The 15,375-nt window shown below is 40.1% G+C and overlaps 5 protein-coding genes across 7 annotated transcripts; 2 read left to right on the top strand and 3 right to left on the bottom strand.

The window, feature by feature from the left end:
• Positions 1–233: 233 nt before the first annotated feature.
• LOC132199137 (dynactin subunit 3-like) lies at positions 234–1,806 on the bottom strand. The gene is made up of 5 exons (XM_059623648.1): positions 1,272–1,806; positions 1,111–1,195; positions 877–1,047; positions 702–820; positions 234–418 (listed from the first exon to the last, which is right to left on the bottom strand). Exons 1-5 carry the CDS (start codon positions 1,362–1,364, stop codon positions 329–331), a joined length of 558 nt encoding a protein of 185 aa, XP_059479631.1. The 5' UTR covers positions 1,365–1,806; the 3' UTR covers positions 234–328.
• On the top strand, positions 1,509–3,905 carry LOC132199135 (transcription factor E2F8-like). Of its 2 annotated transcripts, none has more exons than XM_059623646.1 (7): positions 1,509–1,667; positions 1,842–2,075; positions 2,144–2,387; positions 2,439–2,684; positions 2,735–2,954; positions 3,007–3,135; positions 3,189–3,905. In XM_059623646.1, exons 2-7 carry the CDS (start codon positions 1,933–1,935, stop codon positions 3,626–3,628), a joined length of 1,422 nt encoding a protein of 473 aa, XP_059479629.1. In that variant the 5' UTR covers positions 1,509–1,667; positions 1,842–1,932; the 3' UTR covers positions 3,629–3,905. The 2 variants fall into 2 exon arrangements, with proteins under 2 accessions (XP_059479629.1, XP_059479628.1); XM_059623645.1 differs by having other exon boundaries at positions 2,998–3,135.
• A 284-nt stretch (positions 3,906–4,189) lies between these two features.
• On the bottom strand, positions 4,190–10,209 carry LOC132199133 (uncharacterized). The gene is made up of 21 exons (XM_059623642.1): positions 9,623–10,209; positions 9,427–9,571; positions 9,120–9,370; positions 8,961–9,064; positions 8,808–8,907; positions 8,542–8,753; positions 8,270–8,489; positions 8,096–8,216; positions 7,900–8,039; positions 7,613–7,849; positions 7,452–7,558; positions 7,207–7,396; positions 7,055–7,153; positions 6,803–7,000; positions 6,585–6,750; positions 6,346–6,530; positions 6,050–6,287; positions 5,840–5,993; positions 5,150–5,790; positions 4,855–5,093; positions 4,190–4,802 (listed from the first exon to the last, which is right to left on the bottom strand). The coding sequence occupies exons 1-21, from the start codon at positions 9,716–9,718 to the stop codon at positions 4,353–4,355; spliced, it is 4,293 nt and encodes a 1,430-aa protein (XP_059479625.1). The 5' UTR covers positions 9,719–10,209; the 3' UTR covers positions 4,190–4,352.
• Positions 9,932–13,646, top strand: LOC132199134 (polypeptide N-acetylgalactosaminyltransferase 1). Of its 2 annotated transcripts, none has more exons than XM_059623644.1 (11): positions 9,932–10,410; positions 10,886–11,122; positions 11,173–11,339; positions 11,901–12,078; positions 12,135–12,344; positions 12,401–12,518; positions 12,574–12,759; positions 12,814–12,948; positions 13,002–13,115; positions 13,170–13,313; positions 13,372–13,646. In XM_059623644.1, the coding sequence occupies exons 1-11, from the start codon at positions 10,301–10,303 to the stop codon at positions 13,513–13,515; spliced, it is 1,743 nt and encodes a 580-aa protein (XP_059479627.1). In that variant the 5' UTR covers positions 9,932–10,300; the 3' UTR covers positions 13,516–13,646. The 2 variants fall into 2 exon arrangements, with proteins under 2 accessions (XP_059479627.1, XP_059479626.1); XM_059623643.1 differs by having other exon boundaries at positions 9,933–10,473.
• Positions 13,624–15,341, bottom strand: LOC132199136 (translational activator of cytochrome c oxidase 1-like). Its single transcript, XM_059623647.1, has 6 exons — positions 14,918–15,341; positions 14,476–14,670; positions 14,302–14,420; positions 14,127–14,248; positions 13,908–14,070; positions 13,624–13,860 (listed from the first exon to the last, which is right to left on the bottom strand). Exons 1-6 carry the CDS (start codon positions 15,321–15,323, stop codon positions 13,660–13,662), a joined length of 1,206 nt encoding a protein of 401 aa, XP_059479630.1. The 5' UTR covers positions 15,324–15,341; the 3' UTR covers positions 13,624–13,659.
• Positions 15,342–15,375: the final 34 nt, after the last annotated feature.

Genomic DNA, 15,375 nt, shown 5'->3' with positions numbered 1-15,375 from the left:
ATATATTCCTAGCTGCATTAATTTAATTTGACAAAATATTTCAATATTTCAATAAGGCTGCAGATGGTTGGCTTTTTGGCAATGACCCACATGCCAATGTAACATCTGCTGCTTTTATTAACGCAGAACAATAAATTAGTTGCTTTCTCATCAGTAATCTTTTGTTTTCGATTTGTTTGTTCATTCAGGTGAGTTTTGTATTGTTCCTTTAAGCACTTGAGTAAAAAATTCAATCCGTCTGCCAGTGAAGGTTCATTAAATTTATTAATAAATATCATAGTTTTTAACATAATTGCAAAAATTATTAGAAATATTGGGTGTAAAATACCTAATCAATGATCTTCTTCTCAGCAGCATCAATTTCATAGTTGGTGATCACCTCATCCCACTTCACAAAAGAGGCAGAAATAAGCGTTACCTAAATTTCATTATTAAGGAAAAAACTCTCATTAGATTTTTTGAGCAAGAATTTATATATATATAAAAAAAAAAAACACTTCAGATGTTCGGATATAGATATCATTATAAAAACTTGATTTGAAGCAATAATATTTTGCATAAATGAAGACAGGAGCCAAAGTTATTTATTTTTCTTTAAACAAATTGGCTCTTTGATGGACGACTTCAGATTAAATTATAATTTAAAAAATAGTCCCTTAGCCAGCAGAAAATGGAGAGAAAAATTTATGTGAAAAGGATACGATTTCATTATATTTTTTTAGAAGATCCTGCACGTCACCAGTCTGCTTGTCCGCTTTTTCCTTGAAATCCAAATAAACCAGGGTTTGTTTTTCCAGTTCGGCCGTCATGTCAGGCACCTCTGTAATTAAGATTGAAAATATCAGAGAATGATCATTTAATAAGGAAAGTTTTTACTCTTGATGTAGTCACTATCAAGGGCCGGGGCAAGTTTGTTGACCTGTTCAAAGTTGGCTAATATTTCTCTCATCTCGTCCTCTGCACTTTTGACAAGCTCCAGCTTTGTTTCAGGGGTGAGGCCACTTTTCGTGACGTACATAGGGTCCATGAAGCCCTCCAACTGATCCACTATTGGAATTTTGTTGTTAAAATTATGTATATTTTGCTTTTGATATTAATTATTTAACTTACGTCGGTTCAAAACTGAATTGATACTGTCCCTGTGCGCCAAAGCTGAGATGATTTTTGAGTTGACGTTTAACAGCTCTGCAGAAAGCTATGGAAGGAAAATTACAATTAACGAATGACAAATTTATGAAATTAAAGAAAAGTTGCATCCAAACAAAACAAACCTCAGGTGCTGGTTCAGTTGATAATTTGCTTCTTCCGAAAACCTTCTCCTCCAAAGCGGATATTCTCTGCTCGATAACTTCGACGGAATCCATTTTACGAAGCAATAATTATTTTTGTACAAATTAATCTTAAATCCAAGCGAATTATTCAGATTTAAAATTGTTTCCGTCAAATTTGTGTTTTTCCAACTCAGCTGTCAAGGAGGACGGCGCCTGATTGGCTGCTGTGCCGGCGCCCAATCACTGCACGACTGCAGCACCTCTGGCGGCGGTGATCGGAAGCTCGGTTGTTTGCGGTCCAACAGGGCAATTTTATTTTTGGCGGCCAGGCCGTGATTGATTGGAATGATTTCGGCCGAATTTGTGTGGTGTCACCGGAAATCTCTGCGCTGTGAGGTGAGTGTCTGCGTTCGACGCCGAAAGGGCCGACGCGCGTGGCGCCGCCCGCGAAAAAGTGCCGACTAATGCGAAAAAATGGTGACGCCGGAAAAATTATGCGGCAAACCGGCGGGCGGGCGGGCATAGCACACGCGCTAAAATTGATTTTTGCCTCCCTCGTATGTGTTGCAGCCTTGAGAGCTTGTTTTGAGACGCAGAGAGAAGCCGCCGAATTCGCAACTTGCATTCCCTTCCGTGCCGAGAACGTTCGAGTGCCTTTGAAATGTCTGAAGAGATTTCGTCATCGGCAAAAACGACGACGCCGCCAATGGTGCTGACCACACCTCTCTTGCTCCTGAGCACCATCGAAACCAAGGATGATGCCAACCTGCGGAAGAACAAGTCCCTCTTGGCCATTTGCAAAAAGTACAGACCAGCTAGAATTTCTGAATTAAAATAAATTTGAAAAATAATTTAAATCTTTTCCTCCAAAGGTTCTTGGAGTTTTATCCGTTGGACCTGCAAGCCGGATCAAGCATGGATATTCCGCTTGAGGTGCTGGCGGACAAGCTGGGCCTCAGTAGAAGAAGGCTCTACGACATCATCAATGTAATGGAAAGTCTGCAAATGGCAGTTAAAGTTACCAAAAACTTGTACCGGTGGTACGGACTTCGTAACGTTAAGCGTCTGCTGAACGAGCTGAAGCAACTTTCCGACCAGAACAGGCTGCAGGAATTGGTATTTCCAGTTAAATTATTTAAGAATTTATTCAAATCAGACTTTCTGCAGGATAATTTGGAGCAGGGATATGTGTCCGGCAGCTCCACTGGAGAACCACCAACGACCCCTACAGATTCTGAATCGGCACGAGAATTGCTGCTGCAGACTTTGTTGAAGGAGAAGACTGTGAGGAAGAGGTCCTGCGTCTTATCAGGATTAAAAGAGTCTCCGGAGCCTAAAGGACCTCACACGTGGAAAAACAAGTCTTTGGGAGGAACCTGCCTCAAGTTTCTGACTCTATTTTTCAAGCACGAGGTAATAATTTTAAAAATTTCCAACAGTTAAATTAATATATTCTTCTGCAGACTGTCAGTTTAGAATGGGCTGGGAAGGTGCTATTGTGCGGAGAGGACGAAGACAATGCAAAGCAGTTGAGAAATAAGGTGCGTCGAATCTACGATGTCGCTAACGTGTTGTCTGCTCTTGGTCTTGTCTGCAAAATTACACCCAAAGACAGCCTTCGACGCAGACTCTTCTACGGATACTGCGGCCCAGCCATTGACAATCTCCACTCGGGAGAGAAAGGTTTGCACATAATCATTTAATTAAAACACAAAATTTTGATTAGCATTTCTAGTTTACGTTCAACCCTCTGAACCGCCAATGCCTGGTAGGCGCATAAGAAATTCCTCTTTGACTCCGTTGGAGCCGAAAGCTGGAGGGGATGGAATTTGCAAAAGGAAGCTCATGCTGGGTTCGGAAAATGGTTTGTTAATCAAATTAAACATGTTCATTTTTATTAGTGAATTTTTATAATAGGACCGAATGAGAGTAAAAAGCTGTTGAAAGAGGAAGATTTAATTCTGGGGACCAATGACCTGTCGGCCTTCAGCATTCTTCTGGCTGTGGCGGAAAATGAGAGACTGCAGCTGGAGCGAGCGGCAAATGAGATCAACTCAAAGGCCAGTGAGGAAAAGGAGATTGACCTCCTGTGCTCGGAAAACCAGTTGTCCACCAAAGATCTCGAGTACATTGAAAACCGTGACCACCTCGAAGGGGATGGCAATGGCGGCAGGTCTGCACTCCGGAGCCTCCTTGAGACCAACCAGCCTCCTAAGGTGGTCGTCTGCCCGGAACCAAGTGGCCCCAAGGAGTCGCTGCTGATCAAGAACGGTGGCCAGATGCTTCGGAAAACCCAACTGAGCATTCCCTTCCGGACAAACGGTCCCGAAGTCGTGGGCAAATGCTCAAGTCTTTAAACCGCCTTCCCCGCCCCTCTCTTGTAGTGTGAATTTCTCGCTTGATTTTGTTTTGTTGTTTGCATATATTGTATGATTAAATTTTATTGCAATTAAGGCTGCAACAATTTCACAGCTTTGCAAATGAATCTGAAAGTTAACCAGGTGTGTCTTGTGCCATTACCTACCTTTGCCCAGCCTGAGTTGCATAGACTCCTGTCAATTTTTTGATATTTTTATTTGGAGAAGTACGCGCAAATATATTATTTGTTTATATTTTACAATTTTTGTAACAAAATGGATATCACTTTTATTATTTTCCTACTAGAACACTGGCCAGACCAGAAATAATAATGCACTTATCTAATCCCCAAGATAATAAAACTTATGATTAATGTAGCGATGCGAATTAGTGCCTCTACATATATATTTATGTATACAAGTATGGTGTAATATTTGTGTTTGTTTTGTGTGTTGGGTACACTGTTGCGTATGTATATTTTCTGATCTTATTGTGCATGTTGCTGGGCTTCCTTTGCGCAGTCTAGTCCGCCACATTATAAAAATTGTGAATGGAGCAAATTTGCAGATGCAGATATTTGTTGGTAATAAAAAAAACTTCTTTATTTATTGCACATTTTAGAAAAAAGCATTTTCATTTCTTAAATTACACCTTTTTTCAAATCATTAAACCTAAAAATATCTTTTTTAATTGAAATAAATATTCAAATCTGCGTCTATAAAATCATCTCTTTCTTGTTCTCGTATTCACAAAGATATCATCTGAAGAGGTAGAGCTGCTTCTTTTCACTCGTCTTTTTGGAGCCTCATCTGGCAGTACCACTGGAGGTTTAGCTTTTGTTTTAACCTCTCTGGTAACTCTTGTCTTTGCCACAACTTTTTTAGGCTTCACTGATCCGTGGGAATCATTAGAACTTGAAGAAAAGTTGCTTGGTGGTTTTTTCACAGCAGTCGTAAACACCGTGTCCCTACCAGGGCCTGTCTCTTTGGGGGTTGTAGATTGTGAAGATGTCACTTCTGCAACGGGCTTAATCAGTTGCCGTCTGGTACTGCGGAATGGCAAAATAGGAGAATCGTCGTCAAAGGGTTTTGGGGAGTTTTCCTTGTGTCGATCCTCAACAAAAGGCTTTTTGCAAGTCTTGAATGTCATCTTCGGAGCTGCAGCAATCTTCACCTGCAAACCTTTAATTAGCTTGATGCTTTGTAATTTTAAAATGATAAATTACCCTTTCAGGAGATTCTTCTACTAAATCAATGATTTCCACCTTTTGAGGATTTGGAGGGGCAATGTACTCAGGTTCGGCAATTAAAGCCTTCCGTCCCCTTCTCTGCGGCTTTGGTGGTTTTGTTGGAATAACAATGTTTGGAGTGGGACTGCATGGTCTGCTGGTTTCTTCCTCGGATTTGTATTCGGGTGCAAGAGTGTAGCTTTTTGTTTGCAATTCAGTACTCCAAGGTCCCATCCCTATGTTTGAAATAAATTTGTAAATATTAGCAAAGAGTAGATAAAATTTATATTACGAAGCAGTTGGATTCCAATGGCAACTTCCTCAGCAACAGCCCAGTTCTCCAGATATCTAGCGATTGGCATTTTCAGCCTCCTAATCTGGGCTGAGCAAACAAGAACCTCTCTCAAGGCACGAAGGGCAAAATTTTCATTTCCAGTTTTGGCTGCCAATTTTGGCGCATCAGACAAAATAAGTCTGTGTTTCAACAAGTCGATGGGTCCTTGCAGCATTTGCAACCAGCCTGTTTTGATAGCAGGACTGTGCATGTTTGACCAGGCAAGTGAAGAGAGTCTTTGAGATCTCACTGCGTTGGCCTTTTCAAGCTCGCTGAATAAGGTCCAAAACGTTTCCTTGTTTGTGGCTGACAAGAACAGGTAGTGGGCCTTGCAGATTTGGTAGAGTGGGTTTTTGCACAGGATACAACCGCTGCTGCCTTGACACTTGGGTGAACACCATGCTGTCAACTGGTGCTCTTTCCTCATCACTTTCGACGGAGTGGTTGCTGGAGACAGGTCCTTGGCTCCCTTTGCATCACCAGCAATGGCAGTCCCAAGGTTAAGAATTTTTCTATTCCAAAACAGTCTTTGCTCCACTTGCTGCGTGTCAGGTACCATTGTGTCCAAATCACCAAGCAGAGACAATAGCTGGGCAACCCTGAAAAATTTATTTGAAAAATAGTTTTAAAAAAGGGCAAAATGACAACCTAGTGGGGAAATGCAGTCTTTGAAGTTTATAGAGCATTGACTGAAGTGTGGAGCAAGCCTTCTTGTAACAGCAGCTCATGCAACACAAATTTGCGAGCCACAGTCCACTTGACAACATCAGCTCTGTCAGTCTTAAGTCCACAAGTTCCCGCTCTGTCAAGAACAATAAAAGGTTATTCAACTTTCAAAAGAGCAGAGAGAAATCTTACCAGCTGGCTTTGTTGTTGAGATGTGACTGACTGCCCATTTGAATGTCCACTCAGCTGAGCCTACATTGCTCACAAAGGCCTCTGCCAGTGGCTTGGAAAGAGGGTGGTCTTTGCTAAAGCAACCCATTACCTGGCTGGCAATAAGAAATGTGCGACGCATTAGCTCAGCCGATAAAAAGTTCACGCCATGATCAATTTCTTTGCGTTGCTGCAATATTATGTGAGCAGCCTCAGTTGGCTAAAAATTTGTGTTATAATTAATTGTCTTTTTCTTTCTTTTCAAACACAGTTATTACTTTTCCTGAGTTCACATAGCACTGAGCAAGGCAGATGTCGAAGAAGCGCAAAGTGAATGACTCATTGACAGATTGAGATTTATTAGCCTCAATTTTCTTCTTCAATTCAGATCCTGTTTGCAATATCCAGTTGTGAAGCTTTTCATCGTCCTCAAGATTGTATTTTTGGATGAGCCAACCAAGAGCTGAAAAATCATTTTATAAACAAATCAGCCGTTTTTTTTCTTTTAGATTTCCACCTCTGAGCTGATGCTGGGGACTTTCAACTAATTTTGACAGCAAGTAGAAAATGTTCCAGCATTTTATTGCACACCATTCATGACCAGTTATAGTAAAGTGAAGTCCAACACACTCCATTGCCTGGAGGATAGGTCCTAAAGACGGTTTGTCATTTGAAGAGATTTCCTGCAGCACACCTAAATTAATCTTGTTAGGAAACTTTCAGGTCAATTGTTACCATTTTAACAATCTCTGAGCAGTAGTTGAGCATCATGGTCAGCTGCTTCAATTCTTTGCTCTCCTGCCTGCAAGAGAGGATTTGACCAAGCTGACTCAGTTCCACAGCAATCTCCCATTCCTCACAAGTTTTCTGCTCATCTTCCGGACCGTCTCGCTTCGATGGAGCACGAACAGTAAGAGGAACATCAGCCATTTCCTAATAAACATTTTTCAGTAAAAATATCACTAAATTATAAAAATTATTCCATACCTTGTTTTTCAATCTTGCTTCTTTCTTAATGCTTAAAAATTCTTGGTGGAGAGCTAAGATCAGAATGATCAGTTTGTCAAGAGCTGGTGCTTTTTTCACCTTCAATAAAATTGTAATCAATAGAAAATTTTCACAATGATTTTAATTATTACCTCTTTAACCAGATATTCGGAAACCTGCATAGCCACAAGACGGCTCTTCTCAACGTCGGCCACACTTTCCGACTTGCTGCAGGCCAACGAAATCGCCAACTTTGTACGCAATTGCTGCATTTTATCTCCAGACTTATTCTGCAGCACTTCTAAGGCTTGACGTGAAACGTTCAAGAGCTCTCCACAATCTCTGCAAAAATTGCTTAGTAAGTTAATAATTATTTTGGTTTTACTTTATAACTCACTTTTCTTGATCAAATGCAACAATCTCCATGCAAAGTAGAATCTCTAAGGCTTCAGGGTCCAAAGACTGACCACTAGATTTTAAGTAATCGACCAGTCCAACAGATTGCTGGAAATCAACATTGGAGTAGAAGCAAATAGTTTTTGACTCTAAATAACTTACATCGTTTAAAATTTTAGCAGCTAACATTCTAATATCACACCACACTTGAATGGCACTCGAGACAATTTTTTCAGACTCCTCCTTGCACAAGATCTTCATGCTCTTTACTGCATAGACAACAGTTTTGAAACAAGTATCCACAGCTTGCTTTGCCATTTCTTTCTCTCTGCCAGGCCTCTTTGTGATCAGGCTTCGAGACACAAACTTGGCGCCTTCCGTCAATGTGTGCATCACACTCTGCAAAGCAGATTAGTATATTTTGATAACCTCTGCATAACAAAACTTACTTCATATTTTTCCCTGTCAAGGTTTGGGATATCTCCTAATTTAAATGCATACTTCAGGAAGAACTTGTTCAAACTATATGCTTCGTAACAGCAGTTCGCTTTCTGGTAAAAATTCCAAGCAACCACCATGATGCGGTACACTTACAAAAAGTAACCAAGATTATTATTATTATTTTAAAGAAACTCAATTTTTTACCAAGTCTGACTCGTTGGTTGAAATTATCTGTTGAAGCTGAACACATCTCATCTTTAACAACCCCAAGGGCTTCCATTGTCCAAAAGAGTGATGACAAACAACTTTCTTGCCAACCGTTATTCTAATTGGAAATGGTTTATTTGTATATCTCATGATAATAATCAATTTGCAAACTTTTTTGGTCTTCGGAACGTGTGAATTGGACATAACCAAAATTTGGTATGCAAGATCAATTTTGTCCGCAGAATTAGCGTTTATCATGCAAGCATGGAAAATTTCTTGAATGGACGAAACAGAGCCAGGGCTTAGATCGTCACATTTCACTATCTTTCTCGAAGCCAGTTCAATCAAAATGCTGGATGTCCTTCCAGAATCATCTGTCTGGAGCATTGTCCTAGTTAAACAAAATTTAATATGGCACTCTTATTGTTTTTTAAGAATTTTACTTGAATTCTTCAAATTCATCTTCTTTGTGTTTGTTGTTTATTATCAAGCCAAAGGTTAAATATGCCCTGGTAACAGTTTTGACTAATGGTATGCATGTTGAGGGGAATAGGTCTTCAATAAGCTTGATGTCCAGACGAACATTGGGACCCAGCAAATCCACATTGTTCAAAAGAGTCTTTATTGTGGCTGTGAAATGGCTCACAAAAGAGTCCTGAAAAAGTTCACAATTTTTTATTGTATGATATTTGACAAATCCCCAACTTGCATTTTTCAAGGCTGCTGTCAAAATTGGCTCACAAGAGGAGCCCATTTCTTCCAAGAAAAGCTTCACACTCTGCTTACTTTTGCCAAATGAAATAAGAGCCCTGCAAAAATAATCATAATAAAATCTGCAAATTTAAAAATTCAAATACCAAACCTAACAATTCTGTCCCAGGCAGTACTTGATTGAGTTTCATCTGTTTGAACAAAAAGTTTGAAGGAAAATAGGCAGAGACTCAGCTTTGGGCCTCCCTTGGAATCCTGTTAGAATTTTTACACGGATAAAGTGAAAATAGAACTAATGATAAATAAATACAGTTAGCTTAAAGGAACTGTTCCAGCCAATCGAACCAAGCTCCAGGAAGATTTTCTTCAACGAATTCCTTTGCTCAATGTCATCTACTTTGGCGAAAAGCTTAGACAGGTCCAAGATAGGGTTGCAGATTTTTTCCATCTGGTCGAAGAGACCCTTGTTGTACAGATAATACATGTTGTAGTGGATGGACTGCAGCGCCCGCTTGAAATTGTCTTTGCCTTTTTGCTTCTCTGTGATCTCGTTTGTCTTGGCTAGTGGAAAAATTACCCTTTTTTAAACAAGATTTTTATGATTAATATTAAAATACCTGCAAATGAGCAACAAAATGATGTGACATCTGCCAAACCATCATGATCAACCAAGAGCGTGGCGTCTTTCTGCGCTGTGGTAATGTACGTGCAAGTGCTGCTGAGGACAGTCAGGACGGTGGAAAGTTGCAAAGAGGCCGGATTCTAAATTTCTCCTTTGCATAATTATTTCCTTTCAAATAACAAAAAATTTACGTTTCGCATCAATTTGTCGACAACCGAGAATTGTCCTGTCGTGATTTGTTTTTGTAACTTGCTGGCGGACAAGTCTCTCCCTTCGCCGCACGCCATTCTTGTCAAAATAAATATCACTCAAAATGTCCAAAACTTGTGTGCGTCCGAGTCGTCAAAATTAGTCAAATTTCCGACCCATCATTCATGCCGCAATGAGCAAAAATCACATGTGAGAAAATCTTTGAGCGGGAACGGGGCGTTTGCTGCAGCCAATCAGCGACGGTCTCTGCGTCGACGGCGACCAATCAGCGCTCGCCTTCTTGCAAATCTCAGCTGTCCAAATAAACACGTATCGAATTGCTCTGTCCGTGGGAAGAATGGAGCAGATTTCTCGGCGATAAAACGTGCATTGTGGCGCAAATGGATCGGAACGCTGACTGAAAATCTCTCCGTCGAGCTCGATTGAGTCGAATTGCAGTGAATTCTAGTCGGGACGGCGAACCGGAGGCGGCCGGACGAGGTCCGGTGAGGGGCATCACGATTTTGGTGATGTCACAAAACACGGCGGATTTGACGTTCCGTGCCACATAACTACCTGTGGCCACTATCTGATACGTATGCAGCGCGAGAGATAATGAGTGGACGGTGATCGAAAACGAATTCCACGCCGATCATTCCGATAGACCGAGGCCTAGAAGGATGTTCAATTTGTTCGGACACCGCCGCAGAAGAAAATGGGCAGCCAAGCTGCTGTTCGCGGGCATGTTCCTCGTCATCGTGATCCTGTGGATGACCATCAGCTCGCACACGTCAGTTGAGCAGAAAATCATTATCAAAGAAAAATATATCAAACCACCGCCACCGACAAAAAGGTACTCGGCCGTGCAATTTCATTTTGTGCAAAATTATTTCCACTTCTATTTCAAATGAGAATTTTTTTAATTTCTGTACATGCTTTTTGGTATATTTTTTGCTTATCAGTATATTTAGATTAAAAATAGTTTCCTCAAATGTGCGCATGTGATTCCTAATCGTAATGCTTTGAGAATCCTCGGCTAAATATATATGCAGTAGACTTTTTGAAGCAAGGTTTGATAAATGATTTGAATTGCTGTTATTGAGTCTTTATACTCTTTATCGATTTTTATCACAGAAAATCTTGCAAAGGTACTTCACATAATATTTAATGCAAATAGCTTGATTTAATCTTTATGGTGGTTCCATTTATATTTTTATTAAATTTGAATTAATATTAATATTTCTAATTTTTAATTATATTTTCAGTGATGTACCTGTGAGATACGAACAGAGTGCCCTGACCGATCAGGACTTTGAGGCCATGATAGCGCAGGACGAGGCAAATATTGTTCCTGGTCTGGGAGACGAAGGAGCCGCTTGTGAACTTGAGACCGAAGAGGAAAAAGAGCTCGCCGAGAGACTGATGAAGAAGGAGGCCTTTAACATCGTTCTAAGCAACAAAATCTCGCTCACAAGAACTGTGCCTGATGCCAGGCATCCAATGTAAAAACATGCGCTTGAAAATTCTTATTTTAACTCAAAATCAATTTAAGGTGCAAAAGCCAAAGATTTTCAAATAATCTCCCAACGGCAAGTGTTGTGATCATTTTCACAAATGAGGCGTGGAGCACCCTGATGAGAACCGTACACAGTGTCCTCAACCACTCGCCCCCTCATTTGTTGAAAGAAATCGTTTTGGTCGATGACTTCAGCGATAGAGGTGAGCATGAAATTAAATCGTTTTTTACTTAATTTTTCCTTAGATAATTTTTTAAAAAAAAATTGAAACTGATGAATAATTGTATTATATCTTTAACCTAAATATTGCTTTTTAATTTTTCATGAATCTTTTCTGATATACATTTATATAATAAACCTGAAAAGCAAACTAATTGATCAATTTTCTCAAGCAGTGTGTGCTTTTGATCTTAAAAGAATTATTTTTTGAAATAATTTTGTTGATTAAAAAAATATTAGCAATGGATTCGATGTAATAAAAAAGTTTTCATTGAATTGAGGTCAAAATTAGAGTTATTCACATCGCTTAGCATTTTTGATTGGTTTGTTGTTATAATGTCTGGCTTCAGTGATTCATGTTGTGTATTTGCAATTGCGGCAACTTCAAAATGCCTATCAGCAAATGTGCTGGAAGAAATAAACAGTAAGAAATTGCAGAGCATGAATTTGACACTTTGATTTTTTTTCAAGTGCCTTGTCAGACAACACACGCCAATCAGCGATAAGGAATTATTTTATAATAAAACTTAACCCACTTTTGCAGAGGAGCTGCATGGAAAGTTGGAGTACTACATTCGAACCCGTCTTCCCTCGGACAAAGTCAAATTGGTGCGCTTGCCTGAACGAGGCGGCCTGATCAGGGCCCGTCTGGCAGGTGCGCGGGCCGCTTCGGCGGATGTGCTCATTTTCCTCGATTCCCATTGCGAAGTTGTAGTGCAATGGTACATTCAGCTCAAATTGAAAATAAAAATATGTTATTGGCAAATTCTCGTTTTAGGCTGGAGCCGTTGCTGCAGCGAATTAAAGAGTCGCGAACGTCGGTTTTGATTCCGATAATTGATGTAATTAGTGAGAAGACTTTCGAGTACTCACATGTGCATTCAGAGAACTTTGAAGTGGGAGGATTCACGTGGAGCGGCCACTTCACATGGGTCCACGTCCCTGAAGAAGAAAAGATTCGCAGGGGAGGAGCGATTGGAGCCACCAGGTGACCTGGAATGAAATGCTAAAAGAACCAAATTTTATTTATCTATTTTGAGACAGGTCGCCAACAATGGCTGGTGGGCTGTTTGCCATTGATAGGAATTACTTCTGGGAAAGTGGCTCCTACGATAGTCAGATGGACGTTTGGGGAGGCGAAAATTTGGAAATGTCATTCAGAGTAAGCATCAGTTTTGCAATTCATTTAAAAATAAAAATTTCTCCTTTAAATCTAGATTTGGATGTGCGGAGGTTCTTTAGAAGTCATTCCCTGTTCTCGAGTTGGTCACATATTTAGACCATTCCACCCTTACACATTCCCTGGAGGAAAGGACACCCACGGCATCAACACAGCCAGACTAGTCGAGGTCTGGATGGACGAGTACAAGAGACTGTTCTATATGCATAGGCATGATTTGAAAGTAGCAGAAACCAAAAATAAATTCCATAGATTTTAACAAAATTTCTTTTACAAGACTATGGACATCGGAGATCTAAGTGAAAGGCAGACTCTCCGCAAGAAGTTGAAATGCAAGAGTTTCAAATGGTACTTGGACAATGTGTATCCATCAAAGTTTATTCCTGACGAAAATGTGATTGCTTACGGAAGAGTAAATATGGCAAATTTTGTGAATTTTCTATATTTTAACTAAAAAAAATTCAGGTTCGTTCAGAGACTCGCACACCGAATATGTGCTTCGACAACTTAAATCACGATTCTGGCACACATTATGAGCTTGGAGTTTATGGTTGCCATAATGAATTACAAACCAATCAGGTAGGTTTAATTTAATTTGGATTCAAAAGATGCTCATTTCAACATCCGCCACAGTTGTACTCGCTCACAACAAAGGGAGAGCTGCGGCGAGAGTTCCTTTGCGTACAAGCACCAGGGCCAAGCAATTCTCCAGTTGAAAGAGCCGTGTTAGCAGACTGCCATGGCATGCGTGAAAATCAAGAGTGGGAGTACACTAAGGTAATGAAAATATTTTATCATTGAAATCAAAATTTTACGTTCCAATTCTTATTCCCAGAAGGGGCAGTTAAGACACAAATTGAGTGGAAGGTGTATAGACATTGAGAATGTCAATTCTGACGAGTCAGTCAGAGTTGTTGCGTGTCGAGACAGCAAATTCCAAGTATTCCACTTTGACCACGTTCTTGTGCCAGCTTCGTGAGGATTGAGGACGGTTTGCAAATTCAGCTAGACGCATTGCCTAAGCATTTTTCTGTGTTAAAATATTTTATTTTCCTTTTTTGTTGAAAGAGCATTATTTTAAGTAAAAATTTTGATGTGTTGTAGTTTTTATACTAAAGGAGTTTTATTCAATATTGTCCACAACTTCAACAATTTCAGGGATTTGCGACAAATAGTCGATTAATTCTGAAATTACTTCCAAAGACTCGTCTGGTAATTTGACTTTGTTCTTTGGGATGTGCTTGTTTGACGAGTCCATTATATCATATTTGAGCTGCATCAGCGTGTGTTGAACTTTGAACAGTTCTCGAGGGTCACACTGAAACTATGGACGAGTTCATTTTGGAGACAGAATAACAAAGTAAAGTGTACCTCTAATGTTCCATCCTCTTCATTACAAACGACATCCTCTGCTCCTGCCTCAATTGCATGCTCAAGACTCGCTTCCAAAGAAGCTGCCCCGGATTCTGGTTTTGCCACAATTACACCTTTGTAGTCGAAAGATGTTTTCGAACCACCGGGTGCTTCTTGAAACCTGCGATAAAATTATTTTTTGAATTCAACTATCTTGTGGAACGGATAGAATCCTACATATATTTCCGGCATTTGCTTTTAAGGGAATTTTTTACACCAATTGCATTGTTGGACACCAATGACAAAATCAGCCAACACCCTCCTGGACCTTTCATTTCAACTGTCACTGCCTTTCCCACCTAAGAATAAAAAATTGTCACTGCGGTTCATTCTGCGCTTGCTTTTTGATTACCGCTTTTGCTCGTTCCAAAACCCTTTGGATTGTTTCAGAAGGCATGTTATTTTTCTTAGCAACTTCAATGACAGATTTCAGTTTGTGATTTGAATTCGGGTCCGAGTTCCCACCAGCCTCTGCAAAGAGAATTTTTAAAACAAATTTTCCTAATGTAATTTTTAATTTTTTTACCATTTATAGCCACTTTTATTTGTGAGGATAATTTTAGGAAAGTGTTACTCTTGATGCCATCTTTTAAAGCTTTAATATGCTTAATGTTGGCCCACTTGCTGTGACCAGCAAGTCTTTTTGGAATTAAGATGCTCGCCGGAGCAGTTCGGAAAAATTTCCCACTCAATCGAACTAGCAGACTAGACATGTCCAAATCTGAAAACCAAATTTTTTTAGCCTAATATGCTATATTAAATCAATTTAATTCACATGACGCTTGTTAAATAAATAAATTTCATGTTTTTTAAATTTATTAAAAAATTTATTTAAAAGAAGACAAATTTTAACAATAAATGTGTGAATCAAGATTTTATCATTATATTATTAAGATATTCTGCAAACAAGCCCGGGTCACCAGGCTGATATTCTTTCAAACTGCTCAGGTCCATTTTTTTCAACGTGCTCGCCAAATCGACGCATGTGGAATATAGAAGATAGCCCATGTCGGCGAATTTCTTTGCCAGCTCCACTTGGTGATTGTCCGTCAGGTCCTCGTTGACCACCACGACCAACTTCTTGCCCAACTCGAGCGCCTCGAGACACGTGCCCGCACCTGCGTGACTTATGACCAAGTCTGCAGAGGACATGTCCTGTTTGAGCGAGTCCTTGAAGCGATACGAGCTGATCTGGACACCCTCTAGATTACAGTCTGGAGGGATGAACGAGCCATTTCCGTACTGGATCATCAACCGCGTGAAGCCGCGACCTTTCAGTACCTTAAGCACGCCGGTGGTGACCAATACTTCGGTGAACTTGTCGAATTTCGTCGTGCCGACTGTGGCGAACACCGTCTTGTTTACGTTCGCCATATGTTTTGACGGTTTTTATGTCCACTTTAACCGGTTAATTGGGAAATTCGTA

Source organism: Neocloeon triangulifer, unplaced genomic scaffold (genome assembly GCF_031216515.1).
Source record: "Neocloeon triangulifer isolate White Clay Creek 2 clone unplaced genomic scaffold, ASM3121651v1 ptg000013l, whole genome shotgun sequence".
NCBI classification, from domain to species: domain Eukaryota; kingdom Metazoa; phylum Arthropoda; class Insecta; order Ephemeroptera; family Baetidae; genus Neocloeon; species Neocloeon triangulifer.
Note: the sequence above shows the minus strand (reverse complement) of the source record. Positions and strands in the feature narration are given on the sequence as shown.